This window comes from Dipodomys merriami, unplaced genomic scaffold (genome assembly GCF_024711535.1).
Source record: "Dipodomys merriami isolate MVZ:Mamm:240054 unplaced genomic scaffold, mDipMer1.0.p SCAF_21, whole genome shotgun sequence".
Classification (NCBI taxonomy): domain Eukaryota; kingdom Metazoa; phylum Chordata; class Mammalia; order Rodentia; family Heteromyidae; genus Dipodomys; species Dipodomys merriami.
The window spans coordinates 31384574-31410089 of record NW_027203493.1 but is presented as its reverse complement, the minus strand read 5'-3'; the positions used below and the strand labels follow the sequence as shown (position 1 = coordinate 31410089).

Here is a 25516-nt window from a genome sequence, read left to right as displayed (position 1 = left end):
TTTCCTCTTTACACGAAGCTGAGTATAGTATACAAGCCAGCCTTAAGACAAAGATATTTATTATTTGGTAGATAAATCAGAAAGATGGGAAAAACAGGATCTTACCACATAGTTAAGGCAATACTAACTCTAAAACTTCAAGTTTCATTTTATTATTTAAGTAAATAATAAAATATTTTCCCTGCACGTGAAAAACCTTAATATTTTAAATATGCAAACACTCTTGATTAATAACATAAAAACTTGCAAATATTCAGTGTACAAGTCTAAACTAAGATTAAATCCTTATTTTTAATAAATGTCATTGTTAAATCCATATTCTTAATAAATGCTCATAAACTAAGTTACAAGAATAGTAACACTTAATGTATAAAATGACATGTGAAGATAGTTATAAACAGTGAATATGCATTCCAGTTTATTCAGGGAAATCACAATTTACCATTTTTGTCTTTTCATAATTATTAATAACAATGTTACATCATTCTCAAGTACCCTAATTTACAGTTAACTTGTCTCTAAATCATGTTTTTGGATAGGAATATTTTATCTTTCAAAATGCAACAATCCATTGAAATGTGTAAAAATCTCTAACAGATTAAATGTTTCTATTTTTAAGTCATACAACTGCTTTTATAAAGAAGTGAAGCAGGATAAATGGCTGTTCCTACAAAGAATCAATAATCCCATGACAGTTTACTGCAACTTTCAATAGACAATGGCTATAGGATGTATGCTTAGGGACCCCAGCAACCCTCAATTTTTAGGAAGAACGACACAGATCTTATGAGGATATAGGGAAGAAGACTGGCAGGCTCTACATTAGGTAAGTATTTCTACTATTATCTACTATTGTATCTAAAATGCCTCTGTAGTACAAACTCCTCATTTATTTGGAATTTAATTTCTCCATTAAACTTCTAAGCTGGACAAGTACTACAGTCTATTAATGGCAGTAGATGATCAGAGAGGAGTTAGCACTTGGAAGCAAAGCTTCCTAAGGCATAAGACAAACAGAGTAAGGAAGGGATGACAGGAACTTTGTACTGAACAAGCAGTAGGGCATCCATGATTTTTGGTTTTTAGCGTCTTATGAAACACCTGCAATTTGTATCTGTTTCTCAACAAAGAATTCTACCTTAGAAGTAAAATAACTAATGCCTATTATTACTCTAGTACTGTTTTTATTTATTTATTTTTTAATTTAATTTTATTTTATTTGTGAACATACTGTACAGAGGAGTTACAATTACATGGGCAGGATAATGCGTACATTTCTTACCAAGCATTGCAGCCTCCTCCTTTGTTTACCCTTTCTAGTACTGTTTTTAATAACACACTGTGTTTACTTTATGATACTGTGGCTTTCTTCTAGATACTACACTAATTAGGTTAAAAAGGTTTGGAAGTAAGTTAAAGACACAACTTTATCTTCTAAAACACCTATGTACTTTCAACGTCTTTTGGCACAGATAAGGTAGGGCTGGGGCTGTAATGTCATACCTAATCTGGGCTTTAGATTTGGAACTAGGTCATGTGAAAAATGTAAATGAAACCTCTGAAGCAATGTTGTAAAAAACAAGAACATTTCCATCCAAGCAAGCTGTTCTCCAAGACAATGTCTTCTCCCTAAAGAAAAAGAGATACAGTAAGTTTTTAAGGCCTGTATTTCCTAAAATTGATGTCTGATGTTTGGTTGCAATTAATGAAATCTGGAATTTTAAATGTTACAAAGTTATGTTTATTAAAGGATTCTCTTAAATCTTCCAAATACAAACTAGCATTTTCAGCTTTCAGAAACTATTCCTTTATGTTCTTTTGTTAGGTCATAGTTTTCTTTTAAGGGTTTAGTTCCATCTGTTCTATTACTTCTCTTAATTTCAAAATTACCGCGTCTTCAGATATGTTGTAAGAGATCTAATTTGAGGTTTGGCATTTTGTTCAATAGACAAGAGAAGCTCATTTCAACTGATGAAATGTGTATTCTTCTTGAGGATGCATATCTAGTCCATGGGTCTCTTAAATGTGTCGTATTTCAACGCAATATTTCCTAGTAAGAGACGAGGTAATATAAGCTGGGAGGCTAGATTCTAGTTTTACTTTAAGTTGTCATCTTGTTCCTTTCTCAAAGTCTGTTTCTCAAGACATGTGTTACTACATTCAAGCTCTACAAGTTTGATTAGAGTCAAAAGTTTCTAAAGAAGCTTTGCTTTTCAGCAGTTTAATTCTAGTTAATTAAGACTTACTTTGAGTAAAAGCAGCTGATACGGTGTATGTGCTGATACCCGGGCTTGAACTTGGGCCTGGGCACTGTCCCTTAGCAGTTTTGCTCAAGAATAGCACTCTACCACTTGAGCTCCACTTCTAGGTTTTTGCTGGTTAACTGGAGATAAGAGTGTCAGGTACTTTCTTGCCTAAGATGGCTTTGAATCATGATCCTTAGATCATAGACTCATAAACAACTAGGTTTACAGGCTTGAACCAGGAAATTACTCCCAGTTAATTACTTTTTTTTTTTTTTGGTCTGGTCGTGGAGTCTGAACTCTGGGCCTGGGCCCTGTCCCTCAGCTCTTCAGCTCAAGGCTAGCGCTCTACCACTTGAGCCACAGCACCACTTCCGGCTTTTTTTCTTTTCGTTTTATGTGGTGCTGAGGAATTGAACCCAGGGCCTCATGCATGCAAGGCAAGCATTCTACCACTGAGCCACCTTCCCAGCCCCCAGTTAATTACTTTTAATCAAACCTTTCTCTCCTAGAAGAATCAATATTATTTAGTCAGGATATTTAATTCCAGAAAGGGATGTTTAATATTCAAATGTTATATATTCTGAATTTATACTCATGAAAATTGTCTTACCCAGGGAAAAAGGTACCAAAGCATCCTTCTTGGAAAAATATCCATTGCTGTCCAAAAATCGCTCAGGATAGAACATTTCTGGGTTTCTCCAGTACTTTTCATCGAAGTGTACAGAATAAAGATTTGTAATTATGGTTGTGCCTTTTGGAATGGAATAACCACGTACAACTGCATCTTCAGAGGTTGCATGGAAAATCCCTAATGGAACTATGTTACAGAATCTTAAAACTTCATGTAAAACTGCTTCAGTATAAGGCATTTTGCGTTTGTCATCCCAAGAAGGCTTCCTATTTGGGCCTATAATTAAATCAATCTCTTTCCAAACTTGTCCTGAAAAAAGTTAATCAACACAATTCTTAGAACTGTATATATGTGTGTGTATGGCTATATGTATATTATATTCAAAATAATTTTACTTGGAGTAATACTAAATATCCTACAATAAGCCATCAGGATACATTCAGATTTAGATTGTTCATTATTTGGGAATTCTATTTAATATATACTATATATCTTTTACTAATAGTAGTCAATGCTCTGTGCAGCTTGGTCATAAAAACAAGTAAAAGAAAACCAAACCAATAAATAAATCAATCCAGAATTGAATGAGGAAAATTGTAAAACAGTCCTTGCGTTCAGTGAGGAAAATAGTAAAACATAAAACTCAGTTGAGAGAAACCAGAGATTCAATTTTAGCTCTGGCACTTCTAGACCTTTAGCCTATGTCCTCACTCATAACATCGGTACACTAAGTCCTATTTCAAGACCTTTTTTACATGAATGCAATACTATTATCATACTATTAGTGTGATAATAGATTTAAGTATTTCTCTTCTTGACTATCATAGCAAGAGTTTCTAGAGGTGCTTTGTACATCTGCCAGAGTAGAAATATATGGTTCATATATATAGGCAGACCTTGAGATCAAGAAAATCCTTACCTTGAATGTTTGGATAAAGGGCCATGAAAAGCATTGCCCAACGTAGCACATTGGTTGTTGTTTCAGTTCCAGCAATGATCAGTTCACCGACTGAGAAAATTAGATTTTCTTTGGAGAAAGTAGATAATGGATCACTTTTGCCCTGATCCATTTCATCTAAATAAGCATCAACAAAATGCTGAGGCGAATGAGGCTTTCTGTTGGCTGACGCTTTTTCAATAAGCCTGGAGAGAAAATCATAAACCACATCTGCATTTCTAAATAGTTGTTGATGTTTTCCAAAAGGTAAGATGCCAATCCATGGAAAGGCGTTATACAGGAAGACTGAGGCACTGGCAGCAAGTTCTACATTTTCACTAAATAACTCAATCATGTGCTGAAAATCAGTGTCTTCATAAGTAAATCGTTCTCCGAAAAGGATAAGATTAGTTATATTTGAAACAGCATTTGTTATTAATTGTTTAAAGTCAAAAGGTCTGCCTTTGTAAGTTTCAATAGCATCAGTAAAAAACTGAGTTTCTTCTAAGATCTTAGATTCAAAAGACTTTTGACCATATCCAAAGTAGCGAAAGCTGTTTACAGCTAATCTTCTGTGATCAATCCATCCTCTGCCATATCTGGAGTTGAGTAAGCCTGAAAAAGATATTAAAATTTTGTATAATTCCAACTTTTCTGTATTTAACAACTGAAAAGGCTATGGAATTGCAAAAAGAAAAAAAAATTTAAATGAATAGTTATTTTCCTAATTATCTTTCCACATGACTAGGTAGTTGGGTCTTATTCTCTGCTACTCACTAGCTATAGAATATTAGAGAGAACCTGTCTAATCTCCAGAAGGAGATTGGAAGAAAAGATCTATAATTCTCCCGACACAGGAATTATGACTAGTTTGGGTTAATTCGACCTGGGTTGTTCAACTTTTACTATAAGACTAACTTATAAAAGATAATGTCTTTAAGGGAAAATTTTTACCTTGGATTAAAGAAACATCTGAAAATCATTCTTTTCGGGTTGGAAAATTTCTACTTAAACCAGATTTAGGATATAAGTTTATTTATGTATGTATGTATTTATTTATTTTTGTCAGTTGTGTAACTTAAATTCTGGGCTGGCCACTGTCCCTCCGCTCTTCAGCTCAAGGTTAGTGCTCTACCACTTGAGCCACAGTACCACTTCTGACTTTTTCTATTTATGGGGTGCTAAGGAATCGAACCCAAGGCCTCATGCATGCGTGGCAAGCACTCTGCCACTGAGCCACCTTCCCAGCCCCTATAAGTTTATTTTACTTATTTATTTTTTGGGGGGAGGTCCGGTCGTGGGGCCTGAACTCTGGGCCTGGGCGCTGTCCCTCAGCTCTTCAGCTCAATGCTAGTGCTCTACCACTTGAGCCACAGCACTACTTCCGGCTTTTTTTTCTGCTTATGTGGTGCTGAGGAATCGAACCCAGGGCCTCAACCATGCAAAGCAAGCGTTCTACCACTGAGCCACGTTCCCAGACCTAAGTTTATTTTCTATACAAGAATATTTTACCCAGCAAGGTAATCTGAATAAAATGATAATGTAATATAAACATCAAATAATGAAGGTAGGAAACAGCATAGGCAAACAAGAAGCTCATACTTTTCTGAGGTGGTTAATGTTTCCCATAGAATTCTAGAATCCTGACAGTGTATCTGCTGCTGTCCTGATATGGTTACTATAGAAAATATCCTTTTTATATTAACTATGAAGAAAATTCACAGTATCTTTAATGCATGTATTTATGTAGCTAATGTTTTCTAGGTACAATTACATTCTTCACTAGGACATTGGACAACCTATAATGAAACATGTCAAATTTTCTTGTGTTCATGAGGTACATATAAAATTTAAATTCCAACAACTTTTGTGAAGCACTTTTAAAATTAGGTGCTCATTGATCCAGCAATTCCACTCCTGGGCATTTACCCAAAAGATTCCATACCAGGATATAGTAAAGCCACTAGTACAGCCATGTTTATTGCAGCACTGTTCACCATAGCCATGGTATAGAATCAGCTCAGATGTCCCTCAATGGATGAATAGATCCAGAAAATGTGGTACATATACAATGGATTTTTACTCATCTATTAGGAAGAATGATATTGTACCATTTGTAAAGAAATGGAAATACCTGAAAAAAAAAAGATCAGGTTAAGTGATATAAGTCAGGTCCAGAGAAACAAAGGATGCATATTTTTTCTTATATGTGAAAGCTAGATTTCACTTACAAACTCATAAGTAAATACATTGGGTAGTCTGAAAGTGTATACAAATGTATTAACTAAATATAGTAGTGTAGATTCAAGGGACATCTCAAATAGAGTAATTCCTTAGAAAGTTGAGAAAAATAAAATACCAGGAAGTGGGTATTAGAAAGGGTTGATATGGGTCAAGGAAAAGAAGAAAATGCAGTCAAGAGTCTAATGTATATCCAATAAAATTAAGAAGAGTGAAGGAAGGAATGGTAGGGGAGGGATGTTGAAGAGGACTTTGATCAAGATATATTGTATTCATAAACTGTTTGTTAGATGACAATTCCTTTGTACAACTAATAATAAAAAGGAACCTCCACAATATGTAGAGTATTTACTGAAGCAATTTTATATCCTAATAGTCTACTCTTGCTCTCCACATTCCCAGATGACTATTCATTCAACAAACATGAATTCAAAATGTGTTTATGGAATATCTATTATGTTCCAGGTAGTTAGGGATTTATCAGTGAAAAGAAGAGTCAAAGATCTCCATTCACACGGAACTACAAGTAGGAGTGATAGACAACAGATAAACTACAGAGAAAAGTGATACAAAGTAGTCATGGAAAGTTTAATCTAGGTAGTGAATCTTTAGATAAGTAAGTAAACCCTTAGGTACATGAGTTAGTCAACCAAATATTTTGGGGAAAGTAACTGTAGGTAGACACAGCAGCTGTAAGAGGCAAAAACAAAATGAGAGCAAAGAACCATAGCAAAAACATGACAGCATATTAGAGAAATGTGTGATTTTGGTACATACAACAAGAAGGTATGGAAGCACATTTTCATATTAATCCTATATTGGCCAAAATGGGGCTGAGCCTATCCAAAGAGCAACTTATCTCCATTCTTGCAGCTGGGTAATGGTAGCTATGGTTTCTCATTTCCAAGGTCAGTGCATATGTATTTTCAAAGCAGATATTTTTTCTTATTTTTAACCTATTGATTTAAAAAAATAAACAACTTGAATTCTCACTTTATATCCATGATAAAAAATAGCCTGAACTCTAAGTTTACAGCTTTGAAAATACATACTTTGTCTCAAGTATTATTCTTGTCACATCATCTTTCATTTTCATCACTTTCTTAAAGGTTTTATAATTGTGATTTATTCTTTTGTCTAATTATTATTAAGGTTATTCAAAAGGCTGCAGATTTGATTTACATTTCCTTACTGCTTTACTACATTATGATCCGAAATTTTAGTCTTTAAAATTGGTTCTGTTTTTTTCATTAATTGATTTGTTTTATGATTTTGAGCATTTTTCTTTTTAACTAAATGGCTTTTTAGTCTACCTAAACAAAATGTTAATTTTTTGAAAATGTAAAGTTGTCATTAGATAATTTAAAGCATCACGATTGTAAAAAAAATTTTATTAAAACCATTGTATATGGCTGGGCATAATCTTAGCTACTCAGGAGGCTGAGATGTGAGGATTGTACTTCAAAGCCAGCCCTGGCAGGAAAGTCCATAAGAACCTCCAATGAACCACCAAAAAGCCAGAAGTAGGGTTGTGGCTTAGGTGGTAGAAGAACACTAGCCTTGAGCATAAAAGCTCAGAGAGAGTCAGACTCTGAGTTCAAGCCCCAGATCAGCACCAAAGAACGAACAAAAAAGATTGTATCTGATTTCAACATTTGGAGACTTTCTTCTTACCAACTTAGTCAACTTTTAGCTATCCATTCTGTTGAATATAGATAATTTGATATTAATCCATATGGCATGCTAGTTCTTTATTTAAGCTTCACAGTTCATTTATGTATCTATCATAATAGTGAGTAATTAAGAAAGGCTCCTTCAATTTTTGTAAGCTTATAAGTAAAACAATAGTAAATATGTTACAAAATACTCATCTGACATCAAAAAGACACTCCTGATTCAAATATGTGTATGCATATATACATGTGCACACTCTAATTTGTTTCATAAATTTTACAACTATTAGCAAGTACTAATTCTTTAAAACATTATTTGTAATATTTATTAAAACTGGTTTAAAAGAAATGAGCATGTCCTCAGATATTAATATTTCCATAAGTATATAAATATACTTTTGTAATTAGAAAGAATCCAAACTCTATGCATTTAAACTACCTAAAATAAGGAATGTAATGTTAAATAGTTTAATAAGCCCCTAAATAGCTGAATATACATACCTCCCATTTTTGTCATTTTTATGAAGAGAGGAAGGCATGGTCTATCTGCAAAAATTTCACTTTGATGAACAAGGCATTCCTTTATTGCATCATAGCCATTGAGAACCACAGTTAATATGCCTCCAAGATCTAAACTGAAAATCTTTAAGAAGAGAAGAAACAATCAAATGGCAGTATGTACAAAGAAATACAATCAAGAAAATCCACACTTATAAGCCCAGCCCTTCCAGTAGTCGTTACTTTCCTGAAAATATGAGCATTTATTGGTCAACTGACAATATCTCAATAGCACAATTCATTATAATATTCTGTATCTGAAGCTATAATCATATAAGTGGTAACATGGAAAGAATGGTACTCAGGAGGCCTAGGTTCTAGTTAAAGATTTTCCATTTGCTGGTTCTCTCCAGCAGCCACTTTGATGGTATATAAAAAATTACTCATGAAACAATATTATTGCCATGAGAGCCAGGAGAATTTAATCGACAGACACATTAAACTCTAGAATCTTCTCTGTCTTCTGATTTTAAAGGGTCAGAGAGTACCTGTTTGCTTAGGGAGATGAAATAGCTCATTCTAAGGAATAGTTAAAGGATATCTAGAAGCAGTAAGATAGGTACAAACAAGCTCTCATCTAGTCTTTTGATGGGATTATTGTAGAAGGCTAAACACTTAGAATCCTGTATCTACTCAGAAACAAGATAAGTACTCATACAACCTGCAGTTTTTCTGCTGGCATCAGGCATTTACTATGAACACCTTTTACTCAGAATTCCTACACACAGTCATAGTTTTCATGGGGCTTCAGGGTTCTCACAGGGGTCTAGGGTTCCCACAGCCATTAGATAGATATTAGACCTGAGGCAGTTCACTTAACCTTTATGGGCTTTAAGTTGCCACAGAAGTTATATTTAACTTATATGTTCTTTTAGGATTCATCGGACCTCAAATATATAGAAATCTGTTATTTTCAAGATGAATGGAGAGGCAACACCATCTGTTCATTATTATGCCAGATTCAGGGGAAGAGCTTATCAGAGGTCTGAGAGATAACTCTCAAGTAGAAATACATTGTAAGCAAGGCTCATTTGTACTTGCCTCATGAAGGTAGCCCTGAACAACTTAATGAAAAAAGACCTTGAAGGAAAGACATTCACCACACAGGCATAGGTGACTATCCTCTCAGTTTTGCTTGACAGCTTCTTACAGACAAAATATTGAGACAAGGCCTATCTCTATATGAACAAGATTTAGTATGGTCCACACTAGTTAAAAGAAAACACAAGATTTGGAAGAGAGCAAAACTTCTGCAGAAGCATTTATGTCAGCAAAAGTGATAGCAATTGTCAAGTGGAAATGAAATCAGTCCCACCTGAGTGACGTGTCCACCAGAGTCTCAGGCACAAGTGTGGGCCCTGGAACTGGGCAGTAGGTATATTTAGAAACTTGAGGAAAGAGTATATAAGTACCACTATTAGTACAGGTATGAGTCAAAGTGGCAGTGGGAGAGTTTTCCACACAAGGGAATAGTTATGAGCCGATAAACTGAATCACAGGGGAGTGGGTGAAAGCAGTCTTTCAGTTCCCAAAAGCAGTTAAATAGTGTTGTTATGAGAAGATCTTTCACAGAAATGTAATTTTAGGAAAACCAATAAAAACAGCATAAATTAATATAAGTGGTCCTGATGTAGGGAAGAAAAAACAAGTAACTCATAATTTCACAAGGATAGGCAAAGACACTGGTATTGAAAGCTATACTAGTATAAACACAGAACAGAGAGGAAATGTAGTTCAATGTAAAGTTTTCAAATGTAGATGCTAGAGTATAAAAACCAAAAAGACATTATTACAGAAAGATGGTACTCAAGGACTTTGGATATTATTTTTGAGAGTAAAACTAGTATTTTATTCTGGTATATACTGCTTTTAATGACTGTTGGTAAATTTTTGTGAAACTTAAATTTTTGTGAACCTTGAATGTGTTTGATATATGAAAAGGTCCACTATTAGACCCATACATTCTTTGATTTATTCAATTGTTTTTTTTAGCACTTATTATGGGCAAGTTCTGATGCTGGCAGACATGTAAACAAGAATATATGACACTTTCTCTTTAACTTCTATAAGTCACTCTATGATCTAAGTCACTTCCTTTCCCTGAAAAATCAGTTATACCTAAATATTTTCACTATCCAGTTAATGATCACTTTATCTATCTTCAAGTTTCTCAAATCCTAATGTTACAATTGCCCATGTGACTCATGTTTTCCCCAAATCCCAAATCACCTACTCAGAAGTCAAGTTGTTTCTACTTTCAGAATATAGAGTTTGACAATTTCTTATCATTTCTGCCAAAAGTTGGATCTTAAATGTTCCCTAACAGCCTATGTGTTAAAGGCGTGATCTTGGAGTTTGGTACTTCTTGGGAAGTGGTAGAAACTTTAAAAAGTAGGGCTATAAGCTTATATGGCCGTATGTACATAGCTTTTGACCTCTTCTGCTTGTCCTAGCAAATATTAGTTACTGCAGATAAGGGAAACCATGGGACCTATGTTTCTTTGGGTCTGGCTTACTTTACTTAATATAATTTTTTCCAAGTCTTTCCATTTCCTAAGAAATGGGGTGGTATTATTCTTTCTGACAGAGGCATAGAATTCCACTCATCTACTGAGGGCATCTGAGTTGGCTCCATATGTTAGCTATGGTGAATAATGCTGCGCTAAACATAGTTGTGCTGGTAGCTTTAGTATGGCCTGGTTTGTGACCATTTTGGCAGATGCCTAAAAGTGGAATTTCTGGGTCAAAGGGGAGCTCTATGTGTAGTCTTTTGCGGAACCTTCATACTGCTTTCCAAAGTGGTTGAACAAGTTTACATTCCCACAAACAATGCAGTAGCGTTTTTGGCCACATCCCTTCTAGCATCTGTTGTTATTATATTTTTTGATTATAGCATTCTAACTGGGGTGAGGTGGAATCTCAATGTTGTTTTGATTTGCATTTCTTTTATGGCCACACAAGTTAAGCATTTCTTCATGTGTCTATTGGCCATTCTTATTTCCTCTCCAGAGAAGTCTCTCTTTAGGGATGGTAGGGGAAAAACAAAGGAGGGGGTATAATGCTCCATAGGAAATGGACTCATTACCTTGCTCATGTAACTATAACCCCTCGGTATAGTATCTTTACAATAAAAAATATATATTAAAAAGGTAGGACCAACTGGAAGATTTTAGACCACGAGGGCAATGCTCTGAAAGGTGATGTTGTCATCCTAGCCACTCCTCTTTCTCTCTCATTTTTACATCCTAGCTTCCAAGAGATAAACAGCTTCCTCTATTCCACACCTCTACTATAACGTACTGCTTCACCACAGGCTCAAAAGCAATGGGGCCAATCAACCATGTAATGAACTCTCCAAAATTAAAAGCTGAAACCAGTCTTTCCCCTTATCTCAGGTATTTTGTTACAATAACACAAAACTGACGAAAATAACCTCTATACTGGTACTGTGATCCAAATTAACTACAGTTCTTACGCTTCATGACAACCTCCACACTATAGATAATTCTCAACATGGCATATTCCTGCTTCATGATTTTGTACTTGCTTTTCTCTTGCTCTCATGTATTCTTGTCCTAATAGTTTGCTCCTTCATTTCCTTGTAAGCCTTTGATCAGTTGCTATCTTTACAGTGAGATCTGCTCTAGCAAACCAATTTAACATTTGACCCTCTAGCATTCTGTTTCCCTCACTCTAATTTAGCTTATTTTGAACACTACATTCTTCTAACATAACTTAATAAATCATGGTTTAATTGAAAAAATCATGTTTATAATTGTCTTACCTCCACTAGGCTCTACTAAAATGTAAGTTTATAAGGGGAGGGGCCTCTTTTTTCTTACTGCTATATCTCCAACACCTAGCATAATACAAAGCAAATGATGACAATTAACAAAAATATTCTATGATGGAGGCATATACTTAACCATATTTTCACGACATTATAGACTAAATTCAAATAAATAAATAGTAAATGTTGTTGATGCTCTGGTGATTGCCACATTCTTTAAACCTTTCTCCATTTATTTTTTCATGTGGAATGACTCTGTTGACTATCATGCTATGCAAAATTAAGTCTTTAAGAATCATCATCTGTTGCCGGGCGCTGGTGGCTCACGCCTGTAATCCTAGCTACTCAGGGGGCTGAGATCTGAGGATCACGGTTGAAAGCCAGCCCGGGCAGGAGAGACCGTGAGACTCCTATCTCCAATAAACCACCAGAAAACCGGAAGTGGCGCTGTAGCTCAAGTGGTAGAGCGCTCGCCTTGAGCTGAAGAGCTGAGGGACAGCGCCCAGGCCCAGAGTTCAAGCCCCACGACCGACAAAAAAAAAAAAAAAAAAAATCATCATCATCCATGTAGCCTTTCTTGATGCATTCTTGCTTCCTGGTTAGAATCACAACTCACACTTAGAAGCTCTCATGAACTACCTTAAAAGAAATAATGTTTACTGGGGCTGGGAAGGTGGCTCAGTGGTAGAGTGCTTGCTTTGCATGCATGAGGCCCTGGGTTTGATTCCTCAGCACCATATAAGCAAAAAGAAAAAAGCCAGAAGTGGTGCTGTGGCTCAAGTGGTAGAGCGCTAGCCTTGAGCTGAAGAGCTGAGGGACAGCGCCCAGACCCAAAGTTCAGGCCCCACGACGGGATTCTCCCCCCTCCCCCAAAAGAAAAGAAATGTTTACTTTCTCATCTTCAACCTGCCTGATAAATTATAACTCCTTAGAAGCAGTGATTTCAGCTTTGAATCCTTCAGAATCTCAATTAGTGCGTTGCATAAAGTTCTCAATGTTTGCTGTAAAAATAAATTGTTATTAATTTCACTTGCCTTAAAGCCATTATTTTATGGTCTTTATAGTACCTGAAAAGTATATGACAAAGCCAACTGTATTGGCATTGCTTCTTGAAGTCTAGCTTAATGTTAAAGTTGCTGCAGAAACTTAAAAGACTTGGAGTAAATCCCCAAAGAAATGGTAACTTTTAGTGTAGAATATTTCTTTTCTTTTTTTTGGGGGGGGGGTCCAGTCATGGGGCCTGAACTCTGGGCCTGGGCGCTGTCCCTAAGCTCTTCAGCTCAAGGCTAGTGCTCTACCACTTGAGCCACAGCACCCCTTCCGGCTTTTTTCTTTTTGCTTATGTGGTGCTGAGGAATCGAACCCAGGGCTTCATGCATTCAAGGCAAGCGCTCTACCACTGAGCCACCTTCCCAGCCCTGTAGAATATTTCTATGTAAGAATTATGAAGACTGGATTTTTCTGCATGTACAAAGTAGGTTTCACTTGAAGTGACTGTCATAAGCAATTTAAATGTCCAGGCTTTCATCTGTGCAATCACATTTCAAAAAAAAAAAGACTGAAAACATAAGATTGTATTTCCAAATAAGTCATATAAACTACTTTCTTCCCAAACTATAGCAGATAATAATTTCCTTCTACCTCTAGCAAAGGTATTTTAATGGCTCTTACTAACTTTGAGACTGACGGAATTGAAAAGTACTGCTAAGACAAAGGGAGGTCTTATGGGCATTCTAGTATAATAATAGTATAATTATATACTAGTATAATAATATTGAAGTGGCTTAAACAGTTTTGTTTTAGTGGTTATCAATTCAAGTATAAGAGTAGGGGTAAACCAATGCCCACTTTTCAGTGCATATAACCTCATTTTTTTTTCTTCTGTTTTTCCTCTGCCTCTTCTCAATTTAACCCTATTTGTAGTAAGGAGCTCTCATAGTAAATAAAACAAAATAAAAAAACCAAATAATTATGGAACTCTCAAAAACTAATACCAAGAAAAAAACTATTATTTATGCCCAGTTCTCATCTCTTAAATTAGATCTACATATCACTACATGACAGCTTTCTGGCATATTTATATCCTAATTTGTAACCTTGTCCCAAAGGAATATTTGTAGTAAATACAGTTCTTTTTAGTTCAAGTATCTATATATGGAGATTATAATTCTCTATTTTGTGAGAAACTATTTCAAATAACTGTCCTGAAAATACTTTTAGCAGTTTTTAACTCTCCTGCTAAAACTTTCAAAATATACTCATACCAGGAGTACTGGATGGTGGAAAACAGAATCTAAGAGTTACAGATATTTTCTTTACCTAAATCCAGCTTCCCTTTTGTGACCAAACCTTTAGTAAGCTGAAGAAACTTAGCTAATGCTTATAAAAGTTAGTTTTCTCACCAACCTAAATTACAATTAGGTAAAGAATAGTTAAATAAACAGTTAAGCATCAACCTGAAATACAATTGTCTAAGACTCTGCAATTTTCCCTGTTTCTGATTAATAAATTTTCACTCTGCTACTGGATTCCTTAAAGTTGTGTTTGTTTTCTTCCTCTTTTTACTCCTGCCACCAGGCATGTGCCTGACATGTTGTTTCACGTAAAGCAGTGTAATTTAAAACTATCCAGAATAGGTGGGGTTTGAAATGGTTCAGTGCTCTGGATGAGTGCAGATTGACAGTGAGATCAACACACTGTAGGCACATTGATTGCTAGGCCATGCTATTAAGAGCACGTTCCTGGCCATTCAGGCCAAGAAGGCTCACTGTACCGTAAGGCTCCCACACTTGTTCATGTTTCTTTTTTTAATTAATGTAGTCGCTTTACAAAATCTCTCATCCGACCCCATTTCTGCCAGGGCCATTCCCCTGTGTACTCTTTTCACCTTCACAGTAGTCCTTGCTCAAATGACAACATCGAAGAACTAGTTCGGATCTAGAACTCACCACCTGGACTCTCTGACAAACAGAACCTATGCCTCCACAGGGTCGAGAAGTTTTTGGCCACTGAGCGCAGGCGTGGGTCCAGACGCAGCTCTCAGTGCGCAGGCGCAGTGCTCGCTGGGCGCCCACACCAGAAGGCGGGAAAGTCGTCACTGCCTGGCCTCGAGGTAGTGGCACGGAGTTCTCCAGGCTGAAGCTAGGTTCCTCGCCCTACCTCGTCAGCGAGAGGACCCTCCCAGGGCAGCCGCGACACGGTGAGAAGCCCCGCGTTAGCCCGAGCCGCCGTGGGTGCCGTACCTCGCCGTACACCTGGCTCTGCTTCCGCATGTACACGTGAGGAAGGTCAGCTGAGGTGGCCAGAGAGTAGATGTTGCCGATACATGGCAGCCCCCGAGGGCCCGGGGGGAAGCCCGCTGGCCGTCTCTGCTTCAGTAGCTGGCGAACCACCAGTGCTAACAGCAGCAGGAAGAACGCGCCCCCGAGCACCGCAGCGAACACCTCAGCTTTCCAAAGCTTCCTCATCGGTCCGCACACTCGGACTCCCACAGACGCGCTGTGGGCCCCCCCCCCCGCGACGGTCCCGCCAGCTCAGCCGCGCTCCCATTGGTTAGCTATCCAGTAGTCCCGCCTTAGTTCGTGGCTATTGGCTTACGGAATGTAGGGCGCTCCTGCCCAGTCAGGTTAGCTGTCTCCCGACTTGGTCTCGCCGGGTCCGCTTTGCGACCCATAGGAGCTGACGCGGTGAACACTGACCCACAGGGCACCGAGCCCGGTGGCTCTTTTCCGCGATGTTGACATCGGTACGTGGACTACAGGTCAGGTTAGTTTCACTCACTGGGCTAGGTGGATCTTGGCTTTCTTGCCAGCCAGTCCTTTTGTAAGGCGTCCTTTAGGTTACTAGGTGTGCCTGTTTCAGACTAAGACCAGAGAAGCTTCCAGCACTATAATCGGTACCTGCCTGAACTTGACAACTTTCTGAAGTTCCATTAGAGAATTCACCTGTTATACCAAAAGAAAATAATCGTACTGTAATATTTTACTTCACTCGTCTTTATAAGAATCGTGATGAGTTAGTTATGAGTTTGACTTGGTTCGCCTACTATTTTCCCTGTGTCTGGTTTTCCCAAACGGATTACTTATGGGCCTCTCGTGTGCAGTTGCTCAGGGGTAATACTCTTTGAGATCGTCTCCTACCTAAAACTACGCAACTGGTTTCATATCGTTATTTCATTTTTATTAGGCAATTACTTGCAACCCAAGACCTACGGGGTCTCTAATTATGATTTGATATTGGCAGGTTTTGTAGTTCTCATTCGCTTAAATTTCATTCATACAATAAATATTTAGTGAATCTCTGCTTCCTGCAAGATGCCCTAAGCAATGAAGATATATATTTTAGTATGAGCAATAATGCTCTCCACCCACAAAATATCCACTACTGCTGATTATAAATTCTTCATATATTATCTTTAATGATTCTTTAAATTCATATTAATCAATCCTTATCAATCTGCTAGAAAAATGGAAAAATAATGGTAAGTGATTATTGTTAGTCACTAATGTCACAAGATAGATGCTGAGCTTTCAGATGGGGTACATAATGCTGAGGCATCTACCAGATGCCTGAGGTCAGCTCTGCTTTCCCCAGCATCATCAGGCTTACAGTGTTTGGTCTAGATACAGCTGTTAGGCAGTAGAGGCACTTGATTCAGAAGTGACACTTTTTCATCTTTTATTTCAGAAAGATTATTTTTTTTTTAAAAAACCTACAATTCACTTAACGACCAATCTCTACCTTAGTAGAGAACTCAGTTCACCCCAAGCTACCTGTCTTATTGACCACCCTTTGAAAGATAATTAGAGAGCTTCTTAAGAATAAAACTTAGAAGCCGGGCGCCGGTGGCTCCCGCCTGTAATCCTAGCTACTGAGGAGGCTGAGATCTGAGGATCACGGTTCAAAGCCAGCACGGGCAGGAAAGTCCGTGAAACTCCTATCTCCAATAAACCACCAGAAAACCAGAAGTGGCGCTGTGGCTCAAGCAGTAGAGCGCTCAAGCACAGGGACAGTGCCCAAGCCCAGAGTTCAAGCCCCACGGCCGACCAAAAAAACAAAGCAAAACAAAACAAAACAAAGAATAAAACTTAGAGCCCAGAGCCTTCCCCACAACCATCTATATTCTCTTGATGCTCAGCAAATATAGCTCCCTGTGCTCCTTTTTCCTTCATTTCCTCCTCCTAACATTTTTTCTTTAAATGACAGAAAATGATCAGTAGTATTTATCCATGCTTTTAAAAAATTCACCACAGTGTGTATGTAGTACTAGAGTTTGAACCCAGGGTTTCACACTTGCTAGGCAAACACTCTACCACTTTATATAGCCACATCCCTCCACCCACTACAGGGATGTTTGGAAGTAGAGGATTTCACTGTTTCATAACAGTATGCAGGGTGGAATGGGTGTCTGGAGAAATATGAATAAATTGTACAAATCTTGACATCTTGTATGTAGAATTGTAATTGTTATTATAGAGAACGGCACAATTTTGCTCCACTGAGAATCTCTTTTCCAGCCTTTGGGAATTGCTTTGGTTTTGGATATGGTTGGTTCCTTCACCTCATGTTGAGGCTTGGTCCTAAATATGGCAGTGTTTAGACTTGGGATTTTCAAGAGGTAATTAGATCATGGGAACTCTACCAATATGAAGGAATTAATGTAGTTACCTCAAGTATGGGTTATTCTGAGAAGGGGTCATTAACAAAATCTGAGTTTGGCTTTCTGTTGTTTCTACTGTACATATTTGATCTTGTCATCAAGAACCTACTTCTTTTCTGCTTCTCTGCCACAGAGCAGCACATAGCTTTCTGTATAAGCCAAGAAAAGACTGGTGGCACACTGGACCTGCAGAACTGTCAGCTATACAAATCTCTTTTCTAAATTGTCCAACCTCTTATAGCAACAACAACAACAACCAAAAAGAACCCCAGTCAGGAACTGCCCCTTCAGGACTCACTCTGAGAGATGGTGTTCAGGTGAGAGTGTCTTATGGGCCCCCTGACAAATTTTAGTTGCTCGCCATGCTGGGGTATTCCTCTAACACAGAGTGATGTAGATGACAACAATTGTGTTTGCTGTGTAGGTGCTGGTTATTTTTTGAGATAGGGTCTTGGTTTCTGCATAGTATTATCTGGAACCACAATCCTCCTGATCTCATCCTCTTGCTTAGCAGGGATAAAAGACATGGCTACTGGAGCCTGCTGCTTCCTTACGTTTTGCTTCTAAAGTGAACTCTTCCCATACCTTACCCTACTTTTGGGAGATGGCATATCTAAATGATGATTTGGGTACAAAATGGTGCATAGGAATTGGGTTTTTGACCTTGAGTTTTCATGGTACTTTTAGAGGAATAGCACCAGGGTAGGGTTTGCAGACCAGGTTTCACTAAATAGGATTTGAGGGCCTTATGAAAAGTCTACCTTTAACCACTAACAGTCTTTCCCTTCTATTGCTTGAAGTTCAGCATTTACAAATTAATATATATGGTCCTGTTTCCTAAAATAGGCTGATTTTAAAACATTACATAAGAATGGAGGGATAGGAATTTCCTAAAATGACACACACACACACACACACACACACACACACACACACACACACACACACACACACACATATATATATATATATATATATATGTTAGTTAGTTTATTATGGCATTTGTAGGTGAGACCAAATGGGAAGTACAATGGCTCTGGTTTGTTGGTGGTATGGCATAATGATGTTGATGAGTGCTGGCTGTAAAGATTTAAGAAAAGGAAACAGAAAGGCAGTAGAGGGTTTCGTCCCTTAACAGTGTGTGTGTGTATGTGTGTGTGTGTGTGTGTGTGTGGTTTGTGGTGTGTTGTACTGGTCCTAGGGCTTGAACTCAGAGCCTGGATGCTATCCCTGAGCACTTTTACTCAAGACTAATGCCTGCCACTTGAGCCACACCTCTACTTCTGGCTTTTTGGCAGTTAATTGAAGATAAGAGTCTCATGGGCTTTCATGCCTGGATTGGCTTTGAACCACTATCCTCAGATATCAATCTCCTGAGTAGCTATGGTTATAGGCATGAACCAAAGGCATAAGCCACCATTACTAAGAAACCCTTCATAATTTTTCTAAAAGGTACATCAACCTAGAGAAATTATTTTTCTTAGCATTGGGAGGCATCCTGCTATTCCCTGGGGGATGATAGTCAACAAACCCTCTGGTAATTCTTCACCTCTTGTTCCCCATTAGGCCATTATATTTTCTTGTCATGTATTTCCCCTTCTTGTGTTTGAATACAATAGAAGAAACAACCTACCAGTGGATACCCAGGTAAATCTATTGCCTTGCCAAGAGCTTCAGCCCCATGCTACATAGCTAAGGATATTTATATCACAGGCTCTTCCCAGCCACCCACACAATCCTTTGGCCTGACTTCAGCAGGGCTTCTTTTCTTGCTGTCCCTTTTTACTGTACCAAAGTGGAGTCTGCAGAATCTAGAGCCAGGAGACTATGGGCATCCTGTACTTGAGAACCGTTACTGATGCTGTGACATAGACCTGTGAAATATCTACTCAGGAAAAATATTCATCTGCGGAGATCTGAGAGAAGGCGTGTGTATACTGTGTTAACATGGCATAAGACTGTCAGGGCTGCATCTGTTGTTGGCGTATGTGTGGTTAAAGAGTGAGTACTTCTGGGTGTCACAATGAACTTAGGGAGTAAATGGCTGAGAGAAGATGAGCCCCTATGGAGAGTATATTTCTAAAAAGAAGGTCCTGGATGACTCCAGAGGTATCCAATAATAGTGATTGCCTTTGGTTGAGTACTGACAGTTGGTAACTTTGGGGACTCCAGTACCTCCTATGTGCCACTGGAGGGCACAGAAGGATGGGCTAAGGAGGGTCTGGCCCTCCAGCTCAGGCAGCCCTGCAGCAGGTGAACCAAGGTGGACTGGTCTGACCCAAGTGGCTCTGTAAATACTCCCATCATTCAAAGCAGCTGTGCAAACAGCCTCCAGAAGGGCTGCCCTCAACCTGATGGGAGAGAACATGTGTGTGTGTGTGTGTGTGTGTGTGTGTGTGTGTGTGTGTGTGTGTGTGTGTGTGTGTGTGTGTGTGTGTGTGTGTTGGGGAGCAGCCAAATTGGCTGCAATGAGGAGCCTTCCGAATGGGGCTAGGCTGAGCAGTGTGGGTCCCAAGGAAGGCATAATTGTTGGGAGAGCCCATGGGAGTTTTAAGTCTGCCTGTTTCTAGGCTCTCTCCTGGTTTTCCTTTCCTGTCTAGATTCCCCTGGTCTCTGTGTTTTTTGTTTTTGTTTTTTTAAATCAGGGAGACTGTACTTCAAAAGCTGCCAGTCTCTGGGCAACTTTGATTCTAGTCATCCCTTCGGTGAGCCCTAATTCCTCTTCTCTGAGCAGGGTACCACCTTCCCAGATAAGCTTGTTGCTTGGGAATTCCAGATCTCTACTCTAACAGTACTCAGAATCAGATGAGCCCTGCATTTGTGTTTGGAAAGATGCAGTTCAGTGGAAACTGGAACTTGAGCTTTAGCTACAGCATGCTCCTTGGGACTAGTCATTAAACCAAAGCAGTGTAAGCAGGCAATCATCAGGAGATAGGTGTGTCCATGGATCTGGTGTGAGTGGGGACTGGTGTGGCACTTGGATCTGAGTTCAACAGAAGTCATATTTCTTAGCTCCTGCTAAGGACAGGTGTGCATGCAGGTAAGAGACTTCAGCTCTGTACCTGTCATTTAATGTCCCAAGGACTAGGGATATGAGTCTTACCCTCCCCTCTGAGTTTCTGAGTTATTGAAATAAATGAATAACCTTGCACAGGGAAATATGGTTCCATATTTCTCAGTACTTTGCTCAGGCTTTCTAGCTTCAAGCAAAATTTGAAGTCCTCAGGTTTAGACATATCTCTCTGCACTTTCAGCATTCAAACCATTTACATTTGTGGATGCCTTTCATGGGCTTTCAGACCTAGAGAGGGAGTCACACAGGAACAGAGGCCGCTCTGCCACACCCACCCTCTTGGAAAAGAATCTCCAAAAATACAGGAGGCACTTTAGAGAGTTCATGTACAAATGCAGAATAGTGTATGTCCCTAGAAATTTAAATTCCTATGAAGAAAGAAGACTATAGAAGGAATAACTAACCCTCATCCCAGCTCTACATGTTCTAGGGGTGGGGAAATTTTTTTCTTCCAATGAGCATTTGGATATATAACATCATTCATGGGCCCAACTTAGCACTACAGACAGACAGCTATAGGCAGCTGATGAGAAGTATATGAGAAGCATGTGCCTGTCCCATCACATACCAAGTAATTTTATGGGAATGGGAATGATCCTCACTTGCTCTTGTTCACAGAAGGATGTATGGGTTGATATTTTGTGGAAAAGGTGAGAAAGGATGGAAAGATGTGGAAATGAGGTCTGAACATGAGGGGTCATGGGAATTCCTAGCTGGGACATTATTTTGGCTAGAGAAAGCTGAGCAAACCCAAGACATCTTCAAAGAATTATGGGACAGAGACAAAGAGGGAACCTTCTGAATTCCTCTTGAGAAATGGTAGACTCAGTTTGTCATGGTAGGGAGAGATCAGGTATTTGGACAGAAGCTGCTCAGAAATAAAAGTAGGAAATATGGAAATATAGACATAGTTGGCCTGGTTTAGTTCATTAGAAAGTAAGTGAAACCCCTAATATGCCACATTATCTCAAAAGTCTGAAGAAGGCTGTGGCAATGGACCATCATCACTAATCAGTGATTTTTGCTGGTGGCATCATTCCTCATTTAGTGCCCTTATGGACTTTATATATAAAGTTTTCTCCTTTCTGCCTCTCAGAATCATGGCCCTATGGGAGGTAGGCAGCCTTCAGGTGACACAGCCAAGCCAGAGGCCCACACTCTTCCCAGTGCTTTTGGGATCAGACTGCCTCAGAGACCACACTGGTGCTTGGCTCTTAGTGAATGAACACCCTCAGATGGACACTGGCCTCAAGCCTGAGCCTCAGTTGTCAAGGTGACTACTTCCTCAGGGGAAGAAGAGAGCAATTCAGACCTTGCCTCCCTCAGTGAGAAGGATGCATACATTCAACTGGCTTCACTAGTACAGGACTATGTGCAAATGAAGACCAGAGAGCTGGAGATGGAGCAGGAGCAGAAGCAAGAGCAGGACCAGGAGCCAAGGGATCCAGGTGAGGTACCCTATCCAACCCTGATGTATCTCAAAGGTCATATCCTGGAGAGATAGGAGAGACACACTGGCCAGGAATCCAGCAGACTAAGCTTGTTCACCAGGACCTGAGGCCCAGTTGTTTTAGGCTCCACTGAAGATAGAAATTATTTGTAGGTGTTAATAGTTGAAATAGGAAGGTGTGGATTTTTCTTCACCACAGAGGGACATTTTTCTAACACTGGAATGGATTATGTAAATGGAGTATGAAGCCAGGGAATGGATACCATCAAACTTTTAAGATGCCCTGGCTGTAGATAAATGGGACTCTAGTTAATCTTAGTATGTTGTTCTTTCACACCTTTCATTTTACTTTGTCAAGGTGAAGACCTTGCAGGAAATGAGATCAGATAGAGCACTAGCTCAGGTTGAGGGTATCTGTGGAGATATTTATGATGTTCCAGGGCCAGGGATAGCACCTTTTCCCAGCCCTGGACTGGCCCAAACCTGACCAGGGAGAAGCAGAGGATGCCCTTTGTGGAGCATGAACGAATGAACAGAATGTGGAATGTCAGAAAAGGTCACCCTTCCCCTTCCCAGCCCTGGTTTACTGCACCTCCTAATGGAGGGTGTGTGACCTGCCCTCTTGGCTTCTCCTGCTCCAATTCAAGATCCCCCTGCCTAGTCTAACTTCTGCTGACTGCATATAGGGGGCAGCTCCTAGTGCATGGTACTAACTGGCATGTCTTCTCTGCAATGTAGACAGCCTTGTCACTAAAGTGTGTCAAACTCTATGTTGTAGGCATGTACAGGTAGGACCTGAACACATTTTACACATTCTCCACCTTTGGCTTCAGTTCTGAAATATCTGATGGGGAAGGAGAAACCGCTAACAGTTTTGCTCCCTTCACTTTAGGGTGCATCGCATTGCCAATTGAATGCTCCTCACTGTTGGCTGGTTTTTTTCCCATACTGGTTGTATCTGGTTCCTCTTTAGTTGTTTTTAAGCTGGTTTTGAAGACTTTGTTCTTGACATAGAATGTTGAAGACTTCAAGATAGGATAGAAAATTCACAGTAAGAACAGAGCTTGGTGAGCAGGAAAAAAGCTCCTAAACACCACTTAGCATGTCCCTATGTTGCCATTTGGTCATAAAACTATATCTAAATGGCCCTGGGCTGCAGCACTTCTTGCACTACCCAAGTCTCTGGTCTTGAGATGACCTTAGGAGCAATAATAATCAAGGATGATACAACCCTAGACTTGACAGATGGTCTCTGTGACCCAGCTCAAGTAGCAAAAACAGGTATACAGCATGCAGGCAAGTATTTCTGAAACAGGATGACCCAAGTTCTGTTTTCTGAGCCTCTTCCAGGTGAGTCTTTGGGGATTGTTCTTTTTCTTGTGGAGAAATCCTCAGCATGTAGCATCTATAGGCTCTGTTATGTGTCTCAGAGTGGGATGGCAGGCAACTCCACATTCATTGTGAAGACTAATTCTAGCTTTTGTCAATCACCCCTTACTGTCACCAAAGAGACAAGGGATGAGTGCTCCACAGGTGGTCCGCAGCCAGGAATCAGGAATCTCTGTAGGTTCTGGTTTTCTGTGACATTCTTTAGGGAGTGCTCCTAGGAGAGTTTGCAGGATAATTGATAATTATCCTAATTAGGAGTAACACTCAGTTGGCATAGTGGTACAACTCTGACATTGCTTCATTATATGCAGGTACCACAGAGAAGGCTCTTTATCACTGGCCTCTCCTAATCTCAGAGGCTCACAGTTGTTCCATGTATGTATGTGTGTGTGTATGTATGTATGTATGTATGTATGTATGTATGTATGTATGCATGCATGCATGTATGCATGTATGTATGTATTGTTGGTCATAGGACTTGAACTTAGGGCCTGGGTTTTGTCCCTGAGCTCTTTTGCTCAAGGCTATTGCTTTACCACTTTGAACCACAGCACCACTTCCAGTTTTTGAGTGATTTATTGGAGATAAGAGTCTCATGGACTTTCCTGCCTGGGCTGGCTTTGAACCACAATCCTCAGATCTCAGCCTCCTGAGTAGCTAGGATTACAGACGTGAACCACTGGCACCTGGCTATTTATTTTTTAATACAATCTTATTGTTATTATTAAGGCATTGTACAGAGGGGTTACTATTTCGTAAGTTAGATAATGAGTACATTTCTTGTTTGGACAATGTAACCCCTACCTTTGCTTTACCCTAGTTTTCCCCTCATGTCCCTGCCTACAAGTTGCATGCTTCATTTCCCACACAGTGTATACTGAAATAACACTACTGCATTTGTTCACTCCCACTCCCTCCCTTTCTGCATCTTTCTTTGCTCTTCTCAAAAGACAAAAAAATATCCAAAGTCAAGAAACACCACCACCAATGACACTAAAAACCCCGTTTCCACATCCTAGAATTCATTTTGATAAATAGTATTTTAAATGTTCAGATTTTGAGTTCCTCCCTAGAGTCATTCTTACTTCTTCTACTGAGAAGTCTCTCTAGCTCCATAGTCCATTTATTGATTGGTTTATTAGTTCTTTTGGGGGGGGTCAATTTTTTGAGCTCTTTGTATATTTTGGATACTAGGCCTATGTCATATGTATTGCTGGTAAAGATCTTCCACTCTGTTGGCTATCTTTCTAGTTTAGTAACTATATCCTTTACATTGCAGAAACTTTTTATTCTGATGTAATCCTACTTGTCAAGTCTCTCTCCTGTTTATTGTGTCCCTGGGACTCTTCAAAAAGTTCCTGCCTATGCCTGTAAGTTATAATGTTTCCCCACTCCATCTTAGAAATTTCAGTGTTTCAGTTCCCATACTGAGGTCTTTGATCTACTTTGAGTTGATATTGGTGCATAGTGACAAACAGGGTTCCAATTTTAGTTTTCTTTTTTTTTCATTTTATTTTATTTTATTTTATTTGTGAACATACTGTACAGAGGGGTTACAATTACATGGGCAGGATAATGTGTACATTTCTTATCAAGCATTGCAGCCTCCTCCTTTGTTTACCCTTCGTATCCCTTCCCAGCCTTCCCCCCACCCCCCCACCCAATCCTTCCCCCCTCCCCTCCCCACACCAACGTTGCAAAGCTCTTTCGACATGACAACTTGTACTTCTCATTGTTGCAACAGGTCCACCTGTATCCTTAAACGACTTGTTTTTCCCCATATCCTCCACAAGTTATACCAACATCAAATATAGTGAGAGCAGGGGTTATACTGCGGGGGGAGGGACGTACAAAGCAACAAAGAAATAA

General features: G+C 39.2%; 1 protein-coding gene across 1 annotated transcript; it reads right to left on the bottom strand.

Annotated features, from left to right (window-relative positions):
* Positions 1-311: 311 nt before the first annotated feature.
* On the bottom strand, positions 312-15560 carry Cyp2r1 (cytochrome P450 family 2 subfamily R member 1). Its single transcript, XM_070032842.1, has 5 exons — positions 15319-15560; positions 8230-8371; positions 3797-4429; positions 2857-3186; positions 312-1629 (listed from the first exon to the last, which is right to left on the bottom strand). Exons 1-5 carry the CDS (start codon positions 15541-15543, stop codon positions 1454-1456), a joined length of 1506 nt encoding a protein of 501 aa, XP_069888943.1. The 5' UTR covers positions 15544-15560; the 3' UTR covers positions 312-1453.
* Positions 15561-25516: the final 9956 nt, after the last annotated feature.

Coding starts and splice junctions, on each gene's coding strand:
- Cyp2r1 (XM_070032842.1), bottom strand. CDS start 15,543: ATGAGGAAGCTTTGGAAAGCTGAGGTGTTCGCTGCGGTGCTCGGGGGC. Junction 8,372..15,318: donor AGAGCCAGGTGTACGGCGAG/GTACGGCACCCA, acceptor CTCTTCTTAAAG/ATTTTCAGTTTAGATCTTGG. Junction 1,630..2,856: donor TTTGGTACCTTTTTCCCTGG/GTAAGACAATTT, acceptor CTTTTTCTTTAG/GGAGAAGACATTGTCTTGGA.